Source organism: Peromyscus californicus, unplaced genomic scaffold (genome assembly GCF_007827085.1).
Source record: "Peromyscus californicus insignis strain IS unplaced genomic scaffold, ASM782708v3 Scaffold_2__1_contigs__length_46816999, whole genome shotgun sequence".
Taxonomy (NCBI): Eukaryota; Metazoa; Chordata; class Mammalia; order Rodentia; family Cricetidae; genus Peromyscus; species Peromyscus californicus.
The window spans coordinates 19,274,836-19,302,178 of record NW_026294540.1 but is presented as its reverse complement, the minus strand read 5'-3'; the positions used below and the strand labels follow the sequence as shown (position 1 = coordinate 19,302,178).

Below are 27,343 nucleotides of genomic sequence, written 5' to 3'. Positions count from 1 at the left end.
CACCCCTCGCGACGACCCGCCCCGGCGCCCGGGGTCCCGCGGGAGGGGGTGGGGCAGGCGCAAGCGCAGAGAGCGCGGGCGCGGTTGCCGTGGTAGCGCCTGCCCGAGGGAGGGCGGCGGCGCGGGGCCAGGACCCCGGCGGGCAGAGGCGGCGACGCGGCCACTCGAGAGTGTGCGGCCGGGCAAGCTGAGAGGAGGGCGCCCCGCCCTGCTGGCCGGTGGGGATGCGGGACCGGCTGCCCGACCTCACGGCGGTGAGCGGTGCGCCGGATAGCGGTCCGGGCCGGCGGGCGGGCGGGCGGGCTGCTGAGGGTCCGGGGCAAAGACTCCAGGAGGGACCCGGAGAGAGGGATGATGGGGGAGGGACTCAGGAAGGGGAGTCCAGGAGCAAGATCCTAGGAGGAACTTGAGTAGGGGGCCCGGGAGAGGACCCCAAGAGGTGGGCCTGGAGAGGGAGACCAGGGAAGAGAGCTCTGAGGAAGAACACCCCGGGAGGGACCTGGGCAGTCCCTCTAGGAGGGATCAAATAAGAGAGTTCTGGGTGTCCTGGGGCCTCCGGAGGCACCGGGGTCTCCAGGGGTGGCAGGGAGTAGTCTTGAGGAAGGACCCAAGCGGCTTCCGAGCAGGGTCCCAGGGAGTGGGCTCCAGGGTTTTCTAGCGTCACAGGATGCACAGAAGGGACCCGAGCAGTATTTCTGAGCAGAGTCTCAGGGGAAGGGCTCTAGGGTTCCTGGGGTCTTCATGGGTTGTTAGGGTGGGGCTCCTGGGGGGCGAGATCTCCGTGGGTCCCTGGGCATGGCTGCAAGTGGGTTCCTGGGACAGGACTCCTGGGATTCCTTGGGTTCCAAGGAACTCAGGTTGTTGGGACTCCAGGGGTGGGCAATAGGAGAGGTCCAGAGCCTGTCCTGGCTGTATCTTAGTCTGGGGAGAGCACTTCTGGGCACAGGTTCCGGTAGGTGTCTGGAGATGGGTTCTCTGCCTGCCTTGGCACTATACCCCTGGCTGCTGTGGACTGATGTTTGGGTCAGGATCTTTTTGACCCCTAACAGGTCTAATTTCAATGAGTGAGAGGTGGTTCAGGGTTTTAGGCAAGGATCAAGGGCTGGGCTTAGACCTCCAGGCCTGGGCTGATGTTTGATGCCTGCTTGGGACTCACCATGGCACTGCCTGCTTGGTCTCATTTGCAAGGCTCTTATCACAACCTCTCCAACTGCCTGCTCCACCCTGTAGGGTCCCTTTTCCCACTCCTGTGTTTCATGCCTGTTACAGAATGCTGTACCAAGGGTCCCTCACAGACACTCCACACGAACTTGGCGCTCAGGGGCTAGATGCCTGGTGCGGTCAGCACCACCCACAGCTGTCTGGGGTATTTTCCCAGTGCACTGGGGACCAGAAATGTGTTTACACTTTAACACAGGGCTTTAGTCACTCGTGAGCATTGTAGCAAGAGAAAGGCTGAGCTCTTTAGAGGGGAAGAGGGCTTACAATGTATATCTACATTTGCAGTGGACACAGTCATTGTACCCACTTTTAGGGTATGATGTGACATTCAAGACATGTAAGCGGTTCAGGCCCAGTCAGGGTGATTGACCGTACCCTCCCGGATGCTTATCATTTCTTTGGGGTGAGCACCTCAAGACCCTCCTCAGTAGCTACTTGGAGTCATTGACCATAGTTGCCCCACTGTGATGCTGAGCATTGGAAGGCATTTTTCCTCTCCAGCTGGACCCCAGAGCCACCTGTCTACACTGTTCCCTTGTACCCTTCCCAGGCCCTGTAACCATTCTGTTTTCTACCCCCTGGAGAGCAGCGTCTTAACGTCTACACACACGGCATTCGTGTTTCTGTGCTGATCTGCTTGGGGACCCCACCCACCTGGGGGGTCTTTTGCTGGATCCAGGTAGAAACCTGGGAAGGGAGAGAAATTGCTTCCAGGGCTGGCCTCTTGGCAGGTTTTGTTGACAGCCCTGAGGAGCAGCAGCAGCAGCAGCAGGCGGCAGTGCCCTCCAGTGTCACAGCTCTAGGCACTAGGAGTGGAACCCCTAGCAAGTGTGCTTGGGCAGTGGGACCTTAACAGCTGCTAGGACGGTCTCAGCTGAGGTCTTGGCCCTGAAGACCTGACAGCCCTTTGGAACTCTTCTCTGGCCCTTAAAAGCTTCTGTGCGCCTCCGGCCTCCGCTCTGCTGCTCATCTGCTCCTTCCTGTCACACCCTAGAGCTGCTGAGCCGCTTCCCACCATGCAGCTACTGCCGCTTTGGCTGCTTCTGCTTCTCTGTCCCTGTTGACCCTGGCCTTGCCCTTCCTCCCTTGTAGCGGCTGTGACTCAGTGTGCTGTCAGGCTGTCCTGTCCCCTCCACTGTCAGGCAGAGCTGCTGCATCTGCCTCTCTCCACGCCACCAGTCCCCTCCTGCGCCACTGGAAGTGTGGGGGGGGAGGCAGGACCACTCCAAAGAAGCTTGCTTGCATGAGGCAGGACCAGCACAGCCCACTCTCCAGATGAGCACTGAAGGAGCTGGACAGCCTGGCTGTCTAGATGGGGGGGGGGGGGGGGGGGAAGTGCGTACCAATCCCAGACCTCCTTTGCAAATGAAGGTTTGGGTTTGCACCAATCCCAGCAAATCCCCAGTTTGCCTCTTTAGCATCCATCCTGCTGATTTAGGGGAAAATGGTTCCTGGGTCCCCTAGAGTTCACAGAGGCTTGTGATAGCAAGCGTGCAGACTGAAAACCCTGGCAGAGGCTGTGCCTTTTGGAGCTGGGGCCGTCAGCTCCAGGCATTGTGTGGGTTTCTCAAAGCATGTAATGTTCAACATGGCTGGTGCTGGCCTAGGGGGAGTCCAGATAGCTGTTTGACCGACAGTCCTTTTGCTTAAGGCAGCTGGAGTGGCGAGAGAGTCAGCTGCCTCATCCACCAGTGTCTTTGCATGTTGACAGAAAGATGAACATTGGAAAGACCGTTTATGATAAAAGCCTTAAGTGCCTGTCATTGTCTCTAATGCTAGCCTAACAGTGCTTTAGCTGTGTGTATCATTTCCCCGGGTTCCCCCTTGGTTGTCTCAACATCATCCACTGTAACCAGTTTCTAGTTCCATCTGTACTGCTGCACATAAAGTGTCAGTGACTAATTGTATTAGAAGTGACTTGACTTCATGCATTCCATTTGTGTAAAGATGCCACCACTGTGAACGAAGCGGTCACTGTGAAATTGGAGTTTGTAGCCGGGCGGTGGTGGCGCACGCCTTTAATCCCAGCACTCGGGAGGTAGAGCCAGGCGGATCTCTGTGAGTTCGAGGCCAGCCTGGTCTCCAAAGCGAGTTCCAGGAAAGGCGCAAAGCTACACAGAGAAACCCTGTCTCGAAAAAACCAAAAAAAAAAAAAGGAAATTGGAGTTTGTGATGATAGAATGGGCAGGAGTCGAGACTGTCAAGGTCACCATCATCAGTTGGTTTTCTTCCCTCTTGAAAACACCAGAGTGATTGCTGCTGGTTGTGGCTGGGTTTGCGTTTGCAGTGGAAACCCAGCCTCCACTCTGAATGGTTGCAGCCTTGGAGCAGGGTCCGAGGCCCACCGCCCTAAGACCTGGTTTCTTAAATGTTTTCACTAGTGACCCCTTTTCACTTGAGAAATTTTTACATGCTCCTGCATGTGTAAGTCTGTAATACAGTTATACAAATGGATCATTAACTGATGATGATAAATCATGGAGAGATGATGTTTAAACAATTTCTTGGTATCCATACACTTATCATTTATCTAGGATGACAGCAAATGAAATATACGTGTTTGTTTTTACATAAAGAATTAAATCTTGGCTGAATATTTGATACTATGGGATTCAGAGCACAGCGTTGCTTTTTGGATTTTATAATAGTCAGTGTCCCAAAGCTCCTCCGTATGAATAGATGAGTAGTACAAAGTGGCAGAAGTATGCTGAGGGCCATCTCAGAAGTTGTTGGGAATTCTGTCCTGATCCCAAACCTAATCTGTTGATTTTTTTTTTTTTCTAACTGAAACTCAAGTCAGAAACTCAAACAGCAATTTTAAAACAAATACATAATCTTGATGTGTTTATTTGAGTGCATGCACCACAGTGCGCATGTGGAAGTCAGAAGACAACTTGGAGTTTTTGTGTTTTTTTTTTTTTGTTTTTTTCCCCCGAGACAGGGTTTCTCTGTGTAGCTTTGCGCCTTTCCTGGAACTCGCTTTGGAGACCAGGCTGGCTTCGAACTCACAAAGATCCGCCTGCCTCTGTCTCCCGAGTGCTGGGATTAAAGGCGTGCGCCACCACCGCCCGGCTGGAGTTGTTTTTGTCTCCACCATTTGAGTCTTCGGTCACACTGAGGTGATCAGGCTGGATGGCAGGCACACTGACCCACTGAGCCATCTCATTGGCCCGGTAAGTCATTCTCTATCCCAGGATGTCCAGAAATAGGGCGGGCATGTGAACCGGTGGGCTGGGGAGATGGCTTAGTTGGTAAAGTGCTTGCCTTGCGAGCTTGAGGACAATGGGGGCAGGCCTCAGAACCCACATTTTAAAAGGCATCGCGGTACATACTGTAATTCCAACTCTGAGGAGGTGGAAATAGGCAGATTTCCCTGGAGTTCGGGCCGGTGAGAAACTCGTCTCAAAAATCAAGGACAGTGCCTGAGGGATGACAGCTGAGGTTGTCACCTGGCTTTCATGTACACACACACTAGGGTGTGTGCCTCTCCCTACTCATTGCCTGCACGTGTTACACACAGCGAACAGTGACGTGGTTCTCTTGTAGGATTTCGGACCTGGAAGTGACCATATCACTGCCGTTCCAAGCAAGGACTGGGCAGTTAGCGTAGTGGAAGCTTCCACCACGGAGCTCAGGCAAATGAATTGTGACCCTCAGTTGTTTTCTCCAGCGTTGTGGATAGAACTCAGGGCTTGTGGAAGTGTGCCAAGTGCTCTCCCACTGAGCCCCATCCTCTGCCCAAGTCATTGGTATACGAAACTCTGAATACTTGAATTTTCTTATATGATAGTTGTCTCTCTGCCTCTCAGAGAGAGATATGTATCTAACCCAGGAACCTCTGGGACAAGAGGCAAGTGCCCTGGGCTTAGGCTGTTGATACCTACTAGGTTTTCTGTTTTCAGGAAGCTAGAAAAAGCCACTTTCTCTGTAATATCCCTAGTCTAAAATTATCTGAATTGAATTTGGCATGTTTAAAGTAACTTGTTTTTCTTTTTGGTTGGGGAAGTTTGGGAGATGGTCTTACACTACAGCCCAGGCCAGCGTGGAACTATGTAGCCTAGGCCGACCTTGACCTCCTAGCAAGCCTCCTGCCTCAGCCTCCCCTTGCTAGGATTACAAGCCTGAACAGGAAAGGGGCGTGGTGGCCCATGGCTGTAATTGCAGCATTTGGGAGGGGGATGTAGAAGAGTCAGAAATGTAAAGCATCCTGAGTTTATAGCTTCTGGCCTGGGCCACATGAGACCCTGTTTCAAAAGAGCACAAAGGGCTACTTTCCAGATACATTTAATTTTGGTTTAATGAAACATGTTCTTTTTTCAAGTAGTTTGGGATGGGTTGCCTGCCTCTTCACACGGTATATCCAAATGCTGCTTTTTTGTAGATAAGTTGTAGTGTTTAATTTTGTGGTTAAAATGGCTGAACTGCAATGGTCATAGTGACCCAGAATTTGGGTTTTGCAGAAAAGCTCCTCATTAGCTGTATATGCATCCACCTGAGGAAAAGGTACTCATGGTGATCATCTGTGAAGGACTTAAAAATGATCTCCTTTGAATGGCCATGATTCCAGTGCTTGGGAGGTTGAGGCAGGAGGGTCCTGAGTTCCAAGTTCGCTTAGGTGATGTAGTAAGATCTTATTGCAAAGAGGATTAGTTGTGGAAAGCGGTTTGCATTCACAGATTTTGTATGGGCCGAGAGAAGCTTCTTGCTTGGCTCCACTGCCCATTTAACACAAAACCTAGAGCAAGTTGCCTGAGGTCGATTAACCTCTGCGTCCAGGGTGAATCTGTCTCCGACTAACGACATACAAGCACAGAGAGAATGCCAGGTCTGAGCTAGATGAGGCCCTAGAGACAGACTGGAAGTGGCTGTATGCCGTGGATTCCCGTGGTTGAGGGAGCAAGAGAAGGCGGCACAGTGAGCTGCATTTTAGGATGTTAGTAAATCAGAACGGATCGGGTCATGTAGAGGAGATTCTGGGTTTTCCCGTAGACCAATTGTTTCCTGTTTTTGCTCAAGATGTATGAAAACTCTCTGGCCTAAGAGCATCTGCCATGGCCAGACTTCCTCTTGGCCTCTTAGCTGCAGGATGAGCCAGCCTACTTCCCGACAGCTTTCCGAGCCTCTGTGGCCCTGCATGCCTCCCTCTCAGCCTCGCTCCCACCTTCACCACCAGGAAGTCCCTGTCTGGCTTTTCTCAGTGTCCATAGCAATGGTCACCTTTTGTCCCAGCGGCCTGCCCAGAGGTGCAGAACGGTTTCTCTCCATGTGCCCCTGATTCCCTAACCACCCTTTCTTGAACTTGCCACTGCCTTGTGTCTCTGAGACTCTGGGCACATTTTCTTTCAGGCCATGGCTCATTCTCAGAGAGGATTGCCAGAAATGGGGTACTCGTACCCCATTTCTGTGTAGTCCAGTCTGGCCCCAAACTCAGGATCCTCCTATCTCTGCTTCCCAGGTGCTGGAATTATAGGCATGTCCCACCAGCACCAGTTTTTTGTTTTTTCTTTTTTTCCAAGAGGATCTCACTGGGTTATACAGGGTGGCTTCAAGTTTTTTTTTTTATTTGAGACAGGACCTCTGTGTAGTCCTGGTTGTCTTAGAACTTGCTATGTAGACTAGGCTGGCCTTGAACTCATAGACATCCACCTTCCTCTGCCTCCCAAGTACTGGCATTAAAGGTGTATGGCATTATTGCCAGGCTTTCTGGCTTCAAATTTGAGATCCTCCTGCCCCAGTTTCCAGAGGTATTTGAGGCTTCAGGTGTGAAATGAGGGTGTCAGCGCCCCTAAAAGCCATGGCTAAAATTTCTCTTAGCATCTTGTAGATTCCGAGACACTGGACCTCGACACTCTATTCCCAAGCATGCAGATCCCCTGTGCTCTGGTCTCACCGTTGTCTCCTTGCTCTGTGACTGTCTCGGCTTAATTAATGATCCACCCTCCTCTGGAGTAGCCATCCTAACTACAGGGGCATGGCAGGGCCCCTGGCCCAACTGTGGTTCCCTTGCTTAGGGCTGTTGGGACAGCCTGTCATACATATTTCAGTACTGTCCTTCATTCCGGACATCTGGGCGAGCAATTGACTGACAGTATGACTTGGGCTCAGGGGAAAGTCACACAGAAGGGGTGTCCATGGGCTAGGAAGACAGGATGTAGGTGTGTGGCCCTGAGAAGCCAGAGGGGGCTGTGCTAGGCTTTGTGGATATATAAGGCACTCTTAGGTGATGTCCCTTTTTTATTAAGCTGGTCCTGGCTATAAGGTCTCATTGTTATACCCAGATCGCAGGGATCCCCAAAGGACCACCACGGAGATGAATCCCGCATGGAAAAGCAAAGAGCCTTTATTTCAAGTTCCAGAGCTTGGTCCCTCTGTCTGTCTCACACAGCGGTGAGAGCAGAGAGCCCTGAGCTCAGGTGGGGCAGAGTTTTTATCATAGCAGAGGTTGGGGTGAGGGGATTTCTAGGGTCCAGGACCCTGATTGGCTGACAATTGTCTAGGGGTATCTGTAAAACAAAAATAGGTGTGTGCTAGACTCAAGGACATCTGCCACCTTATCTAATGGTTGTAATGTTTGGGGTGTCAGGTACTTCCTCATCCCTGGGTGGATCCCTGGGTGGTATCAGCTTAAGGCTTTTCCTGGATCTGGGTGTTGCCTGCCAGTAAGCCTGTCACAGAAGCCTGTCATGGCTGCTGTGTGGTCAAGCTATTTTGGGGCTCCTTCACACTCATCTCCCCTAGTGACAGTGGTTCCTCTCATACTCCTGTCTCTATCTTAGAGCCACACTCCCAGCCTTAACTCACCAGCCATCTTATCCACGCAAACAGCACTAGAGGGTGTATAGGATGTGGGAAGACCTGAGCGTGCCTTAGTGAGGGTCCTGGGTGGTACCGAGAGAGGCAGAATTTGTTGTGCTTTTATAACATATTTCTCTTTCTTCCTTTCTTTTCTTTTTTGGGGGGTAGGGGGTAGGGAGCAGGGTCTCTCTCTGTAACCCTGACTGGCCTGGAACTCAGAGATCGCTGCCTCTGCCTCCCGAGTGCTGGGGTTATGGCCAGCGCCACACGGCCCAGCTTTAACATGTCTTAAAATTTGCAGATTTTTATTTCAGCTGAGAATTGTAGTAGAATTTTGTTTGCAAGTTTTCATGGGTGGTAAAGGAGTACTGCTGTGTGTCAGACCTGCAGGGTGAAGGCTCCGTTCCTCAAGCCGAGGAGGTCGGTTCCTAAGATGCCTTGCGGGGCTTGGCTGCTGGACAGGAGGCTGGGAGGCTGGGATCTTGCTGACTCATGGGGCTGCCCTAGGGGAGAGAGCTCAGCAAGTCCCTCCCCTGTGCCTCCTGGCAGGCTGGGCTCAGCAGTGGGATTTAGAGGCCAACTTCTGAGGGGGCTTAGAGCTGTGACAAAAGCCAATTCTGGCTAATTTAGAGTTATCTGCGCTGCTAGAGACTTTGATGGCGAGGAAGGGAGGCTTCCAGGTGGGTTCCTGCACAGGCAATGCTGGCATTCCTCTAGCATCCTGTGCAGACACAAGGCCCCAGGCCCCAAGGGCAGCAACAGCTGGGCTAGTATGTCATCCAGCGCTCTCAGGATCCAAGGCCATGCATCAGGCTTAAGGAAGTGCCTGGCTCTGTGTATGTTTGGTCCTGTTTTAGGCCGTTGCCAAAAAGTAGCTCGGTTCTAGCTGTATCTGTGATGTTACTGTCTTCTTCTCCAGTTACTTCATTCTGGCTTCCCCAACTCCTCCTTCCTTGTCCTAATGTTTCTTATTATTAACACAGTGTGGTGATCGTTCCCCTCTTAGAAAGAAAGGATGCCAGCTGACATACCTCGGAAGTTACTGTGCACTCTGCAAAAGTTAGCTGGTGCTGTCAGGAGTTTTGTTTGTTTTTAGATAAGGTCTCCTGTTTCCCAGGCCGGCCTTGAACTCACTATGTAGTGGAGGTTGACCTGGAACTCTGGTCTTTCTGCCTCCACCTCCCAAGTGCTAGGATCATAGGTGTACACCACCAAACCCAGTAGCATTTTATTTTATTTATTTTACTTTTTGTTTTTCAAGATAGGGTTTCTCTATGTAACAGCCCTGGCTGTCTTGGAATTCGCTTTGTAGACCAGGCTGGTCTCGAACTCAGAGATTCATCTGCCTCTGCCTCCCGAGTGCTGGCATTAAAGGCGTGCGCCACCACACCCGGCCTTTTTTTTTTTTTTTTTTTGGTTTTTCGAGACAGGGTTTCTCTGTGTAGCTTTGCACCTTTCCTGGAACTCACTTGGTAGCCCAGGCTGGCCTCGAACTCACAGAGATCCTCCTGACTCTGCCTCCCGAGTGCTGGGATTAAAGGCGTGTGCCACCACCACCCAGCTTAAAAACGAAAAAGATTTATTTGTTTATATATTTTATGTATATGGTGTTTTGCCTTCATGTTCATCTGCACAGATCCCATGGGACTACAGTTATAGACAGTTGTGAGCCTCCATGTGGTTGCTGGGAATTGAAGTTAGGATCTCTGGAAGAGCAACCAGTTCTCTTAACTACTGAGCCATCTCTCCAGCTCCCACCCCCAGTAGCGTTTTTTGAGACAGGGTTTCTCTGTGTAGCTTTGCGCCTTTCCTGGAACTCACTTGGTAGTCCAGGCTGGCCTCGAACTCACAGAGATCCACCTGGCTCTGCCTCCCGAGTGCTAGGATTAAAGGCGTGCGCCACCACCGCCCGGCCGCATTTTTAATCTTTACAGAAAATACAACTATTACAGGGATAATGATGTAGCCCAGCGTTAAGAGTACTTGCTTAGCATGCTCAGAGCCCAGAGTCAATCCCTGGGATGACTCTGTGTGTGTGTGTGTGTACAGTACTTCAGTTCTTGGAGACACCTGTTTTTGTTTTTTAATTAATGTATACAGAGTTCTGCCTGTATGCATGCCTACCTGCCAGAAGAGGGCACCAGATCTCATTACAGATGGTTGTGAGCCACCTCAGTTCCCAGCAACCACATGGTGGCTCACAACCATCTATAATGAGACAAAACTGTTTTAAGTGGCCCACACTGAAGATGTACTCACCTGCATAGTTATCTGGCCTTTGTTTTCTTCCTGGGCTCTGCCCCCCTTTGGTGTTACCTGTCACCATGAAGAAGCTGCAGAATTAGGTGGCTGCAGGCTGTGAAGTGTGGCTGTTCTGCTGCACTTAGTGTTCAGTGGGCTGAGGTTCTGTGAAGCCTGGGCGACACTCTGAAAATGTTTTCCATTGTAGTGTAGGAAAAGCGACGATGGAGACAGTACTGTCGTCATTGCTGAGAAGGACCATTTCATGGATGATTTCTTCCATCAGGTAAGTTCTTATTGAAGTGCAGCCTCAGACTTTACCTTTGGCCTTGATTACCTTATTGTAGTAGTGTTTGTAGTCACCTGTGAAACAGCACACACGTGCACCCTGGAACTGCGTCTTAGCTGACTGTTGTACCATGAGGTTGTGCCACTGGTACCATCAAAGCCATCTGTACTCCATGTCACTCCCATGGGCAAGTCACCCAGCCATATGGTCCTCAGTGTGTCCCCATCATGACTGACATGTGACTGTATTTTTGCTTGTTTTCTGGTTTTGGCGTTTTGAGATAATGTCTCCATGTGTGGCTCAGGTTACCGTTGACCCTGCCATCCCACTGCTGCAGCCTCCCGAACGTGGCTGTTTCTAAAGTTGTTTGAAATATCTAAGTTCTTTGGGACTTTCAGCAGCATCACAGTTACATTTAATATTGACACAGATTCAAGTGACTATTCGTTCGGACAGCCTGGGAGGGAGGGCTGTATATACACAAGGGGTGGAGGCACTGTGGGACGTAGGACCAGTGTACCTGGGTGGGTGGGCCAGGGCTGTGTATTTGCTGCTCTTTCTGTGACTTGGAGCTGCAGTGTCCCAAGCAGTACGTCCTCCCTTGGGAAGCCAGCCACACCTCTGGAGTGGCTCTTTGGTCCCTCGGAAGCAGGAATCCTGACTTCTAGCTCAGTGTCTGGGGCCACATTTGCTGTGGGTGTTGGCCACGTGGGAAGCAGGGTACTTGTGCTCCGAGACCTTTGACTGTGAATGTATTTATCTGATTCTCCCAGAAGCACAAGCAGCATTTATTTGTTGCAGACTGCCTTATTTCGTAGTTGCTCCTGTGAAGTGACACCTTCGACAGAGAAACACTCAGGACTTGTTAACAGGTCTCCGGTAGAAGGGCCTTTAGACTGTACACATCATGCAGAATGATGCAGACGACAGAATTTGCTCCTGACTAGGGAGGGTTTGGTTAAAGACTAATAAAGCAAGGCCCCGAGTGGGGAACTTCTGAGAAGATAGTTACAATGGATGGAAGAGACTCTGTGAAAGTGGTACTTTCTAATGCAAATTGAAATGTCATCGCTGCACTGGAGCCAGTACTCTCCCTTGATTTCAGCCTCCACATCTACACAGCCAAGATGTTAAAAGAATCCATTTTCATTCAATTAACTGATGTTTATGGGTGGTTTGCCTGCATATATGTCTGTACATCACATGCATGCAGTACCCACAGAGGCCAGGAGAAGGTGTTTGGTCCCCTACAATTATAGCTGCAAATGGTTGTGAGCTGCCATGTGGGTGCTGGGAATTGAACCCAGGTCCTCTGGAACAGCAGTCAGTGCTCTAACTGCCCAGCCATCTCTCCAGCCCCCCACCCCCAACTAGCTTTAATTGTGATGTTTCCATGGTTACTGTAACTGCACTCCCTAGGATGCGCTGTCTGTGCTGCTGTAGTAGCAGTGGTGAGTGAGATGGCCTACGCCACCCCAGCCTTGTGGAGCCACTGCTCTGCCCTGCAACAGTGGAGTTACATGTGGGATTTTTCTTTAATACCTCGGTTTTCAGAATGTCTCTGGGCCTTGGGCCATGGTTTCCTGGGCCCCCCTACCGCCCTTCAGAAGGGTCACTGTGACACTGAGGTGTGTGCCTCTTCACTCCTGCACCCCAGGAAGGTGCAGGGACAGAGTTGTTCAGCAGTAACTTGGGACACAAGACCAGGCTGCCTCCATAGAAAGCCCAATCTATCTATACATAATGTGCCTTGCTGGAGGTATGTTAATTACTTTTCTGTTGCCGTGATAAATCACCATGACCAAGGTAACTTACAGAGGAGAGAGGGATAAGAGTCCATTATGGCAGGGAGGGGTGGTAGTAAGTTGCAGGCATGGCAGCTGGAGCAGCAGGCTGAGAGCTCACATCTTAAACTGCACAAAACAGAGAGAGCTGGCTGTCGGGGATAGTGTGAGATTGGGAAACCTGAAGGCCTGCCCCAGTGACGTACTTCCTCCCTGAAGGCCACACCTCTGAAACCGACCCAAACATGCCGCCAGCTGGGTACCAAGTATTCAAATATGGACCCTGTGGAGGACATTCCCATCCAAACCACCACAAGAAGGAAAGTACTTTTTTCATAAAAACGTGCAAATGTGTGTTTCCTGTTTTGCTGTGACAAGTGACCAGAAGACTGGGGGCTGTAAGCAGCACATCCTGTCTCCTAGCTCTCGAGCTGTCTGTCTTCAGGGCGCGTTACAGACTCAGGTCAAGCTAAGATTGAACTGCTGCAGAGGAAGGAGGGACCACACTTGGGTCTGGAGACTACTTTCCTGGTTTGCAGCCCCTCCCTCCTGACAGCACAGTGCTCCTCTCTCACATCACACCTTCCTTCCTGACATGAGTTCTTTAGTCTCTGTTGTGAAGGGACCAGCTAGATCACCCAGGGTCTTGGTTAGGATTTCACTGCTGTGAAGAGACACCATGACCACGGCAGCTCTTATGAAGGAAAACATTTAATTGAGGCTGGCTTACAGTTCAGAGGTTTAGTCCATTGTCATCATTGTGGGAAGCATGGCGGCACGCAGGCATCATGGTGCTGGAGAGGTAGCTGAGAGTTCTACATCTGGATCCACAGGCAACAGGAAGAGAGAGTGAACTACCAGGCCTAGCTTGAGCCTCGGAAAACTCAAAGCCCACCCCTAGTGACACATTTCCTCCAACTAGGCCATAGGTCTTTTTTTTTTTTTTTTTTTTTTTTTGGTTTTTCGAGACAGGGTTTCTCTGTGTAGCTTTGCGCCTTTCCTAGAACTCACTCTAGCACAGGCTGGCCTCGAACTCACAGAGCTCCTCCTGGCTCTGCCTCCCGGAGTGCTGGGATTAAAGGTGTGCACCACCACCACCGCTTGGCTGCTTTAATCCTAATAGTAGTAATATGGGTGTGTGTGTGTGTGTGTGTGTGTGTGTGTGTGTGTGTGTGTGTGTATGTATGTATGTATGTATGTGTGTACACGCTCATGTGCATGTTACAACAGGCAAGTGGAAGTCAGGGTAACTTTTGGGAGCTGGCTCTCTCCTTCCACTGTGGGTCTCAGGGATCAAACTCAGATTGTCAGGTTTGGTGACAAGCACCTTCACCCACTGAGCCCTTTGGTTTTTGTTTTTTTAAGTGATAATCCAGTAATCCAGCCTCCCTCTTTGGGAGATGGACAGTAGTGGCAGCTTTGATCTTACCAGTGTCTCTCCTAGGTGGAGGAGATTCGAGGCAGCATAGCCAGGATTGCTCAGTACGTGGAAGATGTGAAGAAGAACCACAGCATCATCCTTTCTGCTCCAAACCCAGAAGGAAGTAAGTCTGTCGCCTGTCTGTCTGTCCTCCAGCTTCACTTTAGATGGAGCCCTATGTGCATGTATATGAGCAGGCCCAGGCCCCCTTGGCATTCCAGGGTGTCAGAGTCCAGCTGGGTGAGGACCACTGCTAGGCAGGATCCAAAGGATATGTGAGTGTGCCCGGTGGGACTCCAGGCATGACAGTGGTCTGCATTCTGCACACCATTGAGGGATGGTGGACCTGGTGTTTGCAGATATTAACAATAGGCTAATTTGGAAAGCAGTGGTTGCTTGCCGAAGCTGGGTTAGTGATCAAGACTGAGAGGGGATTCTGAATCTGGAGGTCAGCTGTGTGCCGTGTGCTCACAGAGCAGGTGGAACTGGGCTCAGCGGGCATTTCCATTTCCCCGTGCCTTAGGATATCTGAATAATCTTTCTAAATCTCAGCTCTGCTTAGAAACATCGAATGCCTTTGTTTCGAAACTTTCAGTGTTGGCTACCACTTACAGAAAAAGCCAGAAAATGAGGCGTGGCCTGTGGAGTCTCCCCCAGTGTCTGGTTGCTCCTACACACTGTAACTTTAGGCCAGCTCACTGACCGTTGGCTACTCCGCTGCCCCAAGGAGCCAGTCTGCCTGTTTTCAGACTGCATATTCTGCTTCCTCCTGGGGAGCCTCAGAGTCTCTCTGATTTTCTGGTCACACTAGGGATTTGTAGGGCCTCCCTGGCATCTGCCAGGCCCTGGTATGCTTCAGCTCCATGGGTGTTTTTCTGACCTCACCTCAGATTGCAAGAAAAACTCTGGGTGGGGTCCCCCAGAGCCTCCTTAGATGCTGTAAGGGTTCAGACATTGCTGAGGGACTACCATTGTCAGTTAGCCGCAGCAGGTGACCTTTCACCCCGAGAATAGCTAGGGCACCAGAGTTGGTTCTGAAGGTCTAGAGCCAGGTCTCCTGGAGAGTGGCATGCATGGTGTGTCCCATGGAGCAAGGAGGACTGGGAGGATGCCCGCAGCAGGAGGGACCTCTGGTGCCAGGGCAGGCCTCTTCCAGGGTGTGGTTGTGTGTACTTCCTGTCCTGGTGAAGGTTAGCAGGAGTGAGCCTGCAGTTCTGGTCCCCCTACCAGCTGCATCTGATGGCACAGTTCAGGGTGTACCAGGAGCTGGTCTGGGCATGGCAGTGGGGGCTGGGGCGAGCATGCTTGGGAAGGCACTGGGGAGAGAAGGCCCGATGCTTCTGTGCTTGGCCCACATGCGTGGATGTGTAGGGGTCGAGTGTTCCAGCTCAAATGCTTTATTTGAACCTTTTAAAGAAATAAAAGAAGAGCTGGAAGACCTGAACAAAGAGATCAAGAAAACTGCTAACCGGATCCGAGGCAAGCTGAAGGGTAAGTCTGCCTTCTAGGGTGCTGGTGCGGTGTGGACATTGGTACCTTTTCCTTGGACTTTTGTTACTCTCACATTTCCCAAAATGAAAATTGAGACTACTTCTAAGTAGGTTGGCTGTGTGTGTCTGGGCCGCTGGTTCCCATGCTACATCTCACTGTGGCCCTGTTGGTGGCATTGAGAAGGGGAATAGCCTTTATAGTGAGTCACAAAGCTCTCAGGTGGGTCTCTTAGCTAGAACGTGCTTTCCAGCCGCCAGGAGCCCAGCTGAAGTCATGGTGCTCTGTGTTGAGCGTGACACCTGGCCTGGGTGAGGGTTGTGGCTTTCCGCACAGTGCTTAAATACAAGTTGCCTTCCTTGATCTGTGAGGAAGACGTGTTTAACTCACAGAGACACATCAAAGGGAACAAATCTCATCTCTGCGTGTCACACCCTCTTCTCGGGCAGCAGCTCCGGAGGCAGACATGCTGCCCAGGTCCTAATGCACTCCCTACTGGTCTCCAGGCGGACCCTGAGAGTGTGCACCTTAAAAACAATGTTGTTCCCAAGAGTACAACCACTTTATATCTAATTCAGACTCATCACAGTGACTGGATGTTTAAAGACACCCGACACAGCCCAAATATACACACCAAATACTTAAAACAAATGCACACACGTGCAGACAGAACCAGAGCAACACAGAGACACACGTGTGGCTACACAAATGCATACACACAAATACAAGCATACAAATGCATAAATACTAACATACAAGGCCCATGCACAGTCATATACCTGTGTACATATTTGTGCATGTTTTTGCTTTTTGTGTGTTTTTCTGTATGCATGTGTTTATGGTTTTGGTGTGTATGCATACATTTATGTATGCAACTGTATGCATGCTTATTTGTTGGTATTTGTGTTTACATGTGTGTTAATGTGTGTAGACACAGGTGTTTGCACATGTCTATTTACATGTCTGTCATTGAATACGTGTGTGTGCAGTGTTATAAGCATTTCTTCTGGTGGCTAGTCTTTAGTATAGTGGTTCTCAACCTGTGAGTCTTGACCCCTTTGGGGGATCAATATCAAATATCCTGCACATTAGATATTTACATTGTAATTCATAACAGCAGCAAAATTACAGTTATGAAGTAGCAACAAAATTAGTTTTATGGTTGGGGGTCACCACAACATGAGGAACTGTATTAAAGGGTCACAGCGTTAGGAAGGTTGAGAACCACTGCTTTAGAGGATTATTATTTTTTTTTTAGATTTATTTATTTATTTTGTATACAGAAGAGGGTACCAGATCTTATTACAGATGGTTGTGAGCCACCATGTGATTGCTGGGAATTGAACTCAGGACCTCTGGAAGAGCAGTCAGTGCTCTTAACCTCTGAGCCGTCTCTCCAGCCCTAGAGGATTATTTTAAGAGGTCACCTGTTGTTTAGTTTTACGGGGAAAATTGAGGCCATCCTGAGACTGCTGTCATATCTGAGTGACTGCCCTGCTTCCTTCTAGCTATTGAGCAGAGTTGTGATCAAGACGAGAGTGGGAACCGAACTTCTGTGGACCTGCGGATACGACGGACCCAGGTCAGCCTTCCAGCCTCAGTTAGACTGAAGTGATACAGAAGAACGGCATTTCACGTTGTCCAAACTCAAAGCAATTTCCCTTTTTTTTATTGTGCTGGGAATTGGAGCTGGTGCCCTGCATGTGCTCAGCAAGAGCTCTGTCACTGAGCCACATCCGAGCCCAGTTCTTTCATCTTTCTGGTCACCGGCTGCCCGCCTGTGGGCTGCATCTCTTCACTGTGAAGAGATGCCCCAGAAACCCACATGGTCTGTGCCACAGAGCAGGGGACCAGCTGAATCATCTGGATGTTAGTGGTTTGGTCTTAACTGTTTGGGGTTTATGGTTGAAACCTCGGAAGTTCAACTCTGTGTGACCAAGCCTCGCAGCTGGATTCAGCCTCCCCTAATACCCACCTCCAGAGGTCAGCTGACAGCTGTAGGCCTCAGCTTATTTGTTGTTATGGTGGTGGTGTTTTGTTTTGTTTTGTTTTTTGAGACAGAGTCTCAAAGACCAAGCTGACCTCGAACTCACAGAGATCCACCTTTCTCTGCCTCCTGAGTGCTGGGATTAAAGGCGTGCCCATCACGGCCCGGTGAGCCCAGGTCATGCAGCCTCCCTTGCTGCATTTGCTCTATTTTCTACTGGCAGGGAGTGACAGTCCGAGCTTCCCACTCCTGGGGAAGGAATGACTCTCAGACAGTAACGCCGTGTTCTCCACCTTGTAGCACTCGGTGCTGTCCCGGAAGTTTGTGGAGGTCATGACAGAGTACAATGAAGCACAGATCCTGTTTCGGGAGCGAAGCAAAGGCCGAATCCAGCGCCAGCTAGAGATCAGTGAGTGGGGAGAGTGTGGGAGATACTCTTCACGGATCCTTCACACCTCTTAACTGCACCACAAACCCGAAATCCCTTTTCTAATGCCTGGGCTTTGGGCCTAGAGTCAGCCAGATGTGTTCAAAGTTTGGAGTGAGGGGCCAATGCTGAGTCGCTCGGAACTGCTGTTGCTTTTACGTCAGTCACATTTGGAAAGCTTGAGGTCCTGATTTCTTCAGGCCTCTCTGTGTCCTGCCACCCCTCCAGCCTGGCTGGGAGATGACCTCCCATGTCATCCAGTTGTCAGAGGCCACCTTCAGCTGAGCTCTCTGGCCAGAAGCCTGTGGTGAACCTGTAGGGGAGAGCACAGCTGCTCCTGTGTAACACCAGGGTGGGTTTGTGACGCATCTCAGTCACATTTCTGCCACATTAACTGCCCAGGAAGGGCTCTTAGGAAGGGCGAGGAAACCCTGTTGGCGATGTCAGTGGACAAGTTAGATCTTAGGGGCCCCCTTAGTTGGCCAGCCCTGGCTGTTGAGCCACGGCTGCATCCTCAGTGCACTTCCGTTGTCCCTCAGCTGGGAGGACCACCACTGACGATGAGCTGGAGGAGATGCTGGAGAGCGGGAAGCCGTCCATCTTCATCTCGGATGTGAGTGCCACAGCTCTGAATGCACACACTTAGCCTAGACGGGCAGTTTTTGCCTTTAACTTTCCAGCCAGTCTGGAGTTAGTAATGCTTTTCCTTTTACCTTCCGAAGATTATATCAGATTCACAAATCACTAGGCAAGCTCTCAACGAGATCGAGTCACGTCACAAAGACATCATGAAGCTGGAGACCAGCATCCGAGAGCTGCACGAGATGTTCATGGATATGGCCATGTTCGTGGAGACCCAGGTAATGAGGGACCTTCCACCGGTTGTGGAGAGTCAGCCTGCTCTGGCCAAAAAAGCCATGGCTAGGTATCCAGGCTCAAAATTCAGGAGTTATTCGTGGTGTTAATGCTGAACTGAAACCCAAGTGTACACTTCCTCAGTAGGATACTGGTTAGTTCCAGGAGCTATGGCATGCTCATAGGCCAGTGACTTAGATAGAGAGCCACAGGCAACACCAGGTGCTTGTTCATGGAGAATAACGAAGTCTTCAAGTGTCTGTGGTGGGTTTTAGGTTAAAATTAAAGGATATACAGAAACCTTACTATAGCCATGGACATGTGTAAGTGTAAATATAGGTGAACACACGTCATGTGACCTCAGATACATACAACAGTGCTCCCAGAGGATGGAGGTGGCCAAGCCAAGCACCCTGAAAATGGCAGGACTGTGGGGGGCGTTGGTCTTCCTCTCTTGGGGCTCTTGCCCACAAGAATGGCTGAGCAAGGGTCAGGCCAGTGCCTCCAGATTAACCTCAAGGGAAAATCCGTGAGACTGACTGTGGTGTTCTTGCCTGCTCTGCAGCTCAGGCAGGGAGGACCACAGAGTGCCTGCAAGTGTAACAACATCGAGTTGTGTGTGCATGTGTCATGTGTCCATACTGACTCAGTTGCAGTAGGAACCTGCAGAGACTGAACTAGTCTTCCAGGGTTCCCGGATCCCTCAGGAGTCTGGAGCAGGCAGGAGACAAGCTTTTGTTCCTCTCCTCTTTCTGAGGCAGCTGTCAGGTGTCTTGGCTGATAGCTAGTGATGTTCTGTGATTGCCTGGATATGTACAGGATTTAGGATAACCATCCCCACATGCCCTGAATGGTGTTTTTTTTTTTTTTTTTTATAAACCTTATCATAAAAACGTGTGAAAAATCTCAAGTACCATACACCTGTGGAGGATGCTAACAGTTATGTAGAAGCAAGGATAGGCACTGGTGGGTTGGAATTGGTATGTGTGGTTAGGGATGGGCATTGACGGGCAGAGATAGACACGTTGTGTTTCTTTTTGACCTGGGGTGGACCAGTTGCCACTTGGTCTAAGAACTGGGGAGTGGGGTATCTGTTGACTTTCCAGGTTCAGAGGGAAGTAGTTGTGTGATAAGAATGGTAGATAGATCTTGAAATCACAAAGCTTTAGAACGGCTCAGGCTTTAGATATGATCCTCCGTAGCTAGTGTGTGGTATGAAGCATCATTAGGACCAGCCACCATTGGTGGCCTCACTTCCCTGTTACCTTTTAGAAGTCTGACATTGTGTTATGTTGATAATCCAGAAACACAGAGTCAGGACTTTGTAGTGCATTTGTTTGTGAATGATAGTTACCTGTCCATCCTTCTCCAATGCTTTGCTATTGGCTGCTGCAGGCTCTCTCTCCTCCTGGACAGGACCCAGGTAATGCACCCCATCCCCCCAACATGCTGTGGAGTCTCTTCCATTTTCATGTCTGGTCATCAGTTCATTGTCACCCGGAGGCTGTCCTTAGTTCGCTGATATTGTAAAGATAAACAGTGGTGACTTTCTGCCTGTTAGAAAGACATCCTCCTTTGTGTGTGGAATGTTTTACACAGCAGTAAAACATGAGACGAACCCGAGCTTGCGGCCTCCCTTCGCTGTGTATCTGTGAAGATACGTCAGGTCATCACTCATCCGTAGATAGTCCTCACCTGTCGCCGTCCCTGCCCACCCCGTTCAGCTGCTTCTGAAACATGAATGGAATCGGATTGCGTTTGCTGGCACGTGCGCACCAGCCTTGCCCTCCTTTGTAACAGTGAGCCATCCTGTCTCCATCCCTGTCATGCTGGGCCTCCGTGAGAGCCGTCTCAGGAGACATGGCAGAGGGATTTGACGTTTGCTGAGTTTGACACTTGTTTTCAGGGTGAAATGGTCAACAACATCGAGAGAAACGTGATGAATGCTGTAGACTACGTCGAACACGCCAAGGAAGAAACCAAGAAAGCCATCAAATATCAGAGTAAAGCCAGGCGGGTGAGTTGCGTGTGCTAACTGGGGACTGAGCCCTGGGGTGATCTCTGTTCTCTTGGTCTCTAGTTGTGGAAGTGCCTTAAATATGTATTTTATTTTAAAACCAAAATAATTCTTTTCACTAAAATTTCCTAAGTTGATTGGCTTATTTGTATATTAGCCATTTAGTGCTGTAAGTAATTAAAATCCTTAAGAACCTCAAGTCAGGATGAGCCTGCCTCTTCTGAGCTCTGTTCCCTTTGACCATCTGGAGGGAGGGACAAGGTGATGGGATTTGGGTTTCAGCTAAAAATCATTGATGGCACATTGTATGTGAGAGCTGTTTGCTCTGTTAGGTAAGTGGCCATCTGAGGCCGTGGGTAGGTCTGGTGTCTTGTGTAGGAGCCTTGGGAGGCAGTCTCAAAGGCAGACATCCCTTTGCTTAGGCTTCTGTCTTGCACCCAGACTGTCCCACGGAATTTTGGAGCAGTGGATGTTACTGGTGCAGGATTCTGGACGTACTCTGCTAGCTTGGGTGTCTCCCATAACATCTCTGAAGCTGGAGGGGGGTTGGGTTCCACGTTGCTGCCCGCAGAGGTGCTGAGGATGATGTCTGCTTGGCCACAAGTTGTAACACCTCTGTCTGCCTCTATCGAGCACCACAGGGATGTGCAAGCTCTTCCAGGACAGCTGAGGGCCTGCAGAGGGCATCACTGCCTGCCCCCGGTGGGAGGGAGGCAGAAGCGGGCTGGTTCCTTTGTCAGAGCTCTGACTTTTTGGGGCTCCTGGGAAAATGTTGCATGTTTCAGTCCAGTGGAAACCGGTATGAGCCTGTTGTGTGCCCCGGAGAAAGCTAGTGTTCCCGGGTTACAGAGCAGACTGACTCTCAGAGGCCTGATCTTATTGATCAAGCCACTCTGGGAAGTAAAGACTGCTCCAGGCGTCAGGAGAGGGCCTGTAAATTAGAGTTGAAAATGAGTTCTGGCACTCACTCCACTCCCAGTGAAGGATGCCCTCGACCGTGGCAGTGTGCAATCAGAGTGGTGTAATCAGCCTGCTTTTCTTTGACAGAAAAAGTGGATAATTGCTGCTGTGGTGGTGGCTGTCATCGCTGTCCTGGCTCTAATCATTGGCTTATCGGTTGGCAAATGATTGCGTAGCTGGCGCTGGGTGCTTGCCTCTCCCTCAGGGTGGCAGTAAGTGACTAATCAACTAATTTACTTATTAACCTTTTCAATCAGCCAGTAGTGGGTTTGCCCAGTGTTAATACACTTAAAAGTCACAGGGGCCTGTCCGCTGAGTGCTCGGTGGAGGTCTTAGTGGCTTCCGTTTACTGAGGTGACACAGGCTGGGAGGCCACTCAACTCTGCTCAGGGTGGCCACTGGCCCACAGAGCCTGTCCCCAGTGGACACTAATGCAGCGCTGCTGGTTGGTTCTTATATTGTAGCTTTGAGAATAATGGGCACAGCTGAGACTGACTGAAATACTCTTCACTGCTCAGTTCACCACAGAACTGAGAGCATGGAGCTTGAGCTGTGGGCAGCAGCAGCAGACCAAAGTCTTCTCAGGTCCCTCCTTGGCAGCAAACCCCTACTAAAATGAAAACCGTGATACTTGATCACCTGCCTGCTAATTCTGGCAAGATCATGAGTGTCGCACTATCTGTGTGGAAAGTCTTGTTTTGTTGATCATCCCCCCCCCCCCCCCCCCCCCACACACACACACTGCATCATTGTGAACACTGGGCACTCGGTGGTGGTGCTTGACACTTTTTTTCCACTGTGGCGGAAAGGCTCTCCCAAGCTGCAGTTCCTCATGGCCTTTCCACCCATGAGGCTTCTCATGATTTGAGCAGCTGTCGGGCATGGCTGCCATGGGCAGGAGCAGTGTGCTCTTGGGGTCAGTGCGGACGGGCCTTGAAATTGCACAGAGAGCATCCGTCCTGGGATGAAAAGGACCTGCAGCCCCATGTCTGTTGGAAAGGAGGTTTATACGTCCTTCCTGATGCCATGCTCTTAGTCTACTGAAAAAGATGACATTGGATTTCCTCTGCTAAAAAAATAGTATTTGTCAATATTTTCATAAGTCTTTGTACAACCATGCACTTTTTTTTCTCTGTAGCACAATGAGGTCAGCTGAATATGGTCACAAAGGTCCGATGGTGGCTCTCAGCATGGTCAGGAAAGGGCTTGCTTTCTATGGGTGCCCATGGGCTCTTCTTGCTAGGACCCGGAAATCAGGAGTGATCCTCTGCCTGGGCCAGCTGGACATTTGCCATAGTGCCTGCAGTTAAAACACACACATGCACACATGCATACATGCACACTCATTCACTCATTCATAAAACTAGACCAGTCAGCCAGGCCCTGTCTAGAAAGGTGGTTTCCTGTTCCCTCCTTTCTCCCCTGGAGCGTGTGTCCTAATGACGGACAGTTGTTTTGATTACCGAGTTAGAGCAGGGCATCCTGGGGATGGTGCTTCTTTCTCTCTGCATTGTAGATTCCTGTCTCTTTTCTTGCAGAAGGTGATGTTCGTCCTCATTTGTGTAGTCACTTTGCTTGTGATCCTTGGAATTATCCTAGCAACAGCATTGTCATAGCAACCGCAGCACCCCAAGAGCTCTTTGTCCTCAGAGACTCCGGCCACACCTGCAGCAGAGTCCTGTCCTGTCCTTTCACATGCGACTCTCAGACCCCAGGCCTGGGCCGAGTGCTGAGGTTTTTATCAGTGACGAAGAATAAAGCACCACAGAGGTTTTCATACCATGCAAACACCATGAGCCGAGTGGACGCAGCATGCCAGCCCAGATAGCCTTGGTCTCTGAAGGACACCGCAGAGATTTCACAATGGTGGCCTTGTCTCAGTAGCCTGGAAATACTGAAATAGGAATGATTGAAAAATCCTAAAAAAAGATGTCAGTGTTACAGATTTGTGTGCAGTTTAATTAGGGTGTGCTCTGTGCTCTCACTGACAGTGATAATGAGGAGCCTTCGCACCGGGCCTGATTTCTGTTCATGCCTTGCTTGCAGAATCATCACAGAACTGTTTTGTAAGGTATCTGTAATTTTAAATATCTATAAATTAAATTCCTTAATATATTAACCTCCAAACCCCCTTTTCTAAGCTAGACACTGCCTTGAGAAGGACAATGGGCAGGCAGGCCCCAGGCGGCCATGTACAGGTTGCTGTTGTCACTGAGAACATGGTCTCGCGGCCCTCGGGCCTTTCGTCGGGGCTTTCTGGTGACCGTGACCTAGGAAGTGTAAGGGTCGGAGAAGTCTTGATTGTCGTTAGCTCATTTCTACCGACTTCATGCGATGCGCTGCACTCACGTGGCCCTCCTCCCGGCTCACTGGTGCTGGCGGAGTTTCAAGGCAAGTTGATGACGGAACCAAGACTTGGTGCTCACTAATCTCAAGGGACTAGTCCCGGCTGCAAAGCCATTCTTGGGCAGCATCCGAAGGACCAGATGCTCGGCTGAACCCCCACCAATGCCCAGAGTTCCTAAGAAACTGATGGATGGTATGAAGATGTGGGCCATGTGGCCCAGTGACCGCGTATCTGTATGCTGATGCGCTGACTGAATATGCGAAGGACACCAAAGCCTAGTGAACTGCGCCGACTGCTGACCGCGTGTGTGGATGCCCACTCTGTCCCAGCCTCACTTGGTTGGATCTGGTGGAGCCACGCTGATTCGGAACACCAATCGTGAGAGATACCGAACTGTTTAGAAAGCACACCCTTTACAGCGGTGAGTCACTCGCTCGCCTCCTCACACCTCCCAGCCTCACGCCCCACGTGCCGAGAGCGACTGCAGAAGGCTGGGCTACGTGTCCTGGTCCAGAGCTAGTCTGCAGCGGAGCGCTCTGAGGATGGAGCTGTGTTTGTGGAGCTCCCACCCTCTCTGCTCCAGTGCCATCGGATTTAGCTGCAGAGGACCTGCATGCCACCGAGGTTCCCACCACGCGTGGCCAGGGCTCCTTCAAGTCCAGCCTGAGTCCTTGGCCCGCAATGTGCTCAGGTGGCCTCTTGACCAAGCAGGTGCCTGAATCTGGCTTTCTAGTGAGGCAGGGGTGTGTGGGTGAGTGAGTCAGCCCTCAGGATATATTTCTATGCTGACTTCATAGCCTGTTTAAAAATACATTTACAGATTGTCTTGTTACTTTTTCCAACGATTTCTTCAAAAATTTTGTGTTTACATTAAAAAGTTCTCAGAGAAGCAAACGAGAAATATTGTCTGCCTCATCATTATAGAAGAACTTTTGGGGAGATCTGCATTCCATAAGGCCCTGTTGTGTGATACTTTCTGAGGAGACATGAACAGATGTCTACTCACTCCAGATGAACCAACCACAGGCCACAGTAAGTCTAAACACACCTTCCGTGTAGCTGTGTCTTCCAGGCAGGACATGGCCATCATCACCTAGAACAGAGCAGTTGAGATGACCATAGGAGACCTCTGCTGGTCAGGCCTGTCACCCTGGAGGGCTGGGCACAGGCTGACCGGGGCTTGGGGTTCGGTGGTAGTGTAACTGCCCGTAAGCTGTCCATGGACTGCCCGTGGTACAGCTTTTCCCAAATCTTAATGCAGCAGGCTGCTCTTAGTGACCACAGTAAATTCACTGGCTCACCAGGCAGGACTCGAATGGAATTTCTCTTGGGTCTCTCTAGCTAAGTTCAGTGGACATTTCTTTTTTTTTTTTTGGGTTTTACGAGACAGGGTTTCTCTGTGTAGTTTTGGTGCCTGGAGCTCTCTCTAATAGACCAGGCTGGCCTCGAACTCAGAGATCCACCTGGCTCTGCCTCCTGAGTGCTGGGATTAAAGGCATGCGTCACCACCTCCTGGCTTAGATGCCCCTTTACAGTGGTTGAGTTTTTTTTTTTTTTTTTTTTTTAAGATTTATTTATTATGTATACAGTGTTCTGTCTGCATGTATGCCTGCAGGCCAGAAGAGGGCGCCAGGTCTCATTACAGATGGTTGTGAGCCACCATGTGGTTGCTGGGAATTGAACTCGGGACCTCTGGAAGAGCAATCAGTGCTCTTAACCTCTGAGCCATCTCTCCAGCCCTCAGTGGGCATTCTTTATGTCTTCCCAGGATTCACCCTGACTGGAGGGAATGTGAGAACATGGAAGAGGGGCCAGGAACCTGGTATCCTGATCCTGTGGAGTCTCACCCTCAGTCCAGTCCCTGGAGAAGACCCACATGGGACTAGGGCCCAGATACGGAAACAGTAAAGCATAGGTCCCTATGTGTGCTGGGGGCCTGTGCGGTACCAGCAGCTGGAGTTTAGTTCGACTACAGTAACCTTACCCTACCTTGTCTTTAATGTTTATAAAAACAGTCCCACAGGACTTACTGTTCAACCTTCAGCTCCATAGCTCCATAGCTCCATAGAGGTCCTCTGCAGGGGCATGGCCTTTCTTGGTCCAGGTGTAGAAAGAAGGGAGCACCCTGGCTCATCACTCCATGGCAGACTTGGCCTCCTCAACAAGGCTTCCCTGGCTTCAATCTGCAGCTTAAGACAGACAGACAGACAGACAGACAGACACATCCACACCCACAAATCGCCCTTCTACAAAGAAGGAAGCATCTCCCTTCTTTCCATGAAATAGCAGCTGTTGCTCCATACATGCCCGTCCATACATGCCTGTATATACCATCTGCGAGCCTGGCAAGCCCACCCTGCCTGGGAGCAGCAGAAAAGTACCCAAGTAAGGTCTGGGCCCATGGGGTCTGTAATCCAGAGGGACAGGGCAGGAAGCCACACATCTCAGAGGGGTACCCGATCTTGCCTCACTTCCTGGCCTGCCTGCCTTCCTGTTCGTGCCTCACTTCCTGTTCCTTCTTTCCCTCCTGCCTTGTGTCCTGTCCCACTTCCCTTCCTCCTTTGCTTCCTGTTGCTTCTGCACTTCCCATCTCCCTGTACTTCCTGCCCTGCTTACTTTCCGTCCCGCACCACTTCCTGTTGTCCTAACTTCCACTTCCACTTCCCACTCTCCTCCCTCCCTCAGCCTTGGTCCTCACTTCTCTTCCTTCCCTAGTGCACTGGACGCCAGCGATGCTGGCTTTAGAATCCTACAGGCCCGACACCTTCCCGGCCACCAGCCTTGCGGCCTGTGGGTATGTTATGCCCAGATCGCGGGGACCCCCAAAAAGACAACCACGGAGATGAATCCCAACATGGAAAAGCAAAGAGCCTTTATTTCAAGCTCCAGAGCTTGGTCCCTCTGTCCAACACTGTGGTGAGAGCAGAGAGCCCTGAGCTCAGATGGGGCAGAGTTTTTATCATAGCAGAGGTTGGGGTGAGGGGATTTCCAGGGTCCAGGACCCTGATTGGCTGACATTTGTCTAGGGGTATCTGTAAAACAAAAATAGGTGTGTGCTAGACTCAAGGACATCTGGCCACCTTATCTAATGGTTGTAATGTTTGGGGTGTCAGGTACTTCCTCACCCCTGGGTGGATCCCTGGGTGGTATCAGCTTAAGGCTTTTCCTGGATCTGGGTGTTGCCTGCCAGTAAGCCTGTCACAGAAGCTGTGTCTAGGCCCCTAAGCCTGTCATGGCTGCTGTGTGGTCAAGCTATTTTGGGGCCCCTTCACAGGATACACTGGTGGAGCCGCCACTGAGGCTGAGGCCCAGTGCTGGGGACCTCCCACCCAGATGTGCCTGCTGTGCCCTGAAATGCAGTTCCCCAGTCACTGCTCACAGCTGGTTGCATTGACTTCTCTGTTCAAGCAACACGTTTCTGTCCCGAGAACGGACTATAACCCTACAACTAAAATCACATAAAAGCAGAGACTGCCAGGGACTGGTGGCCTTTAATCCCAGCACTCCAGAGG

General features: G+C 50.6%; 1 protein-coding gene across 3 annotated transcripts; it reads left to right on the top strand.

Annotated features, from left to right (window-relative positions):
- The first annotated feature begins 78 nt into the window (after nt 1–78).
- On the top strand, nt 79–24,726 carry Stx2 (syntaxin 2). 3 transcript variants are annotated; one of them, XM_052755521.1, is made up of 11 exons: nt 79–254; nt 10,471–10,543; nt 13,775–13,874; nt 15,167–15,241; nt 16,747–16,820; nt 17,526–17,634; nt 18,192–18,265; nt 18,375–18,512; nt 20,414–20,524; nt 21,572–21,696; nt 23,023–24,726. In XM_052755521.1, exons 2-10 carry the CDS (start codon nt 10,523–10,525, stop codon nt 21,650–21,652), a joined length of 783 nt encoding a protein of 260 aa, XP_052611481.1. In that variant the 5' UTR covers nt 79–254; nt 10,471–10,522; the 3' UTR covers nt 21,653–21,696; nt 23,023–24,726. The 3 variants fall into 3 exon arrangements, with proteins under 3 accessions (XP_052611481.1, XP_052611480.1, XP_052611482.1); XM_052755520.1 differs by having other exon boundaries at nt 10,466–10,543; XM_052755522.1 differs by lacking the exons at nt 21,572–21,696; nt 23,023–24,726 and adding an exon at nt 19,903–19,930 and having other exon boundaries at nt 10,466–10,543.
- Nucleotides 24,727–27,343: the final 2,617 nt, after the last annotated feature.

Excerpts from the sequence above, each read along its gene's own strand:
- Stx2 (XM_052755520.1), top strand. The coding sequence starts at position 225 with ATGCGGGACCGGCTGCCCGACCTCACGGCG. Across the intron at positions 10,544-13,774 it reads TGGATGATTTCTTCCATCAG|GTGGAGGAGATTCGAGGCAG; the intron begins GTAAGTTCTTAT and ends TGTCTCTCCTAG. Across the intron at positions 17,635-18,191 it reads CCAGCGCCAGCTAGAGATCA|CTGGGAGGACCACCACTGAC; the intron begins GTGAGTGGGGAG and ends GTTGTCCCTCAG.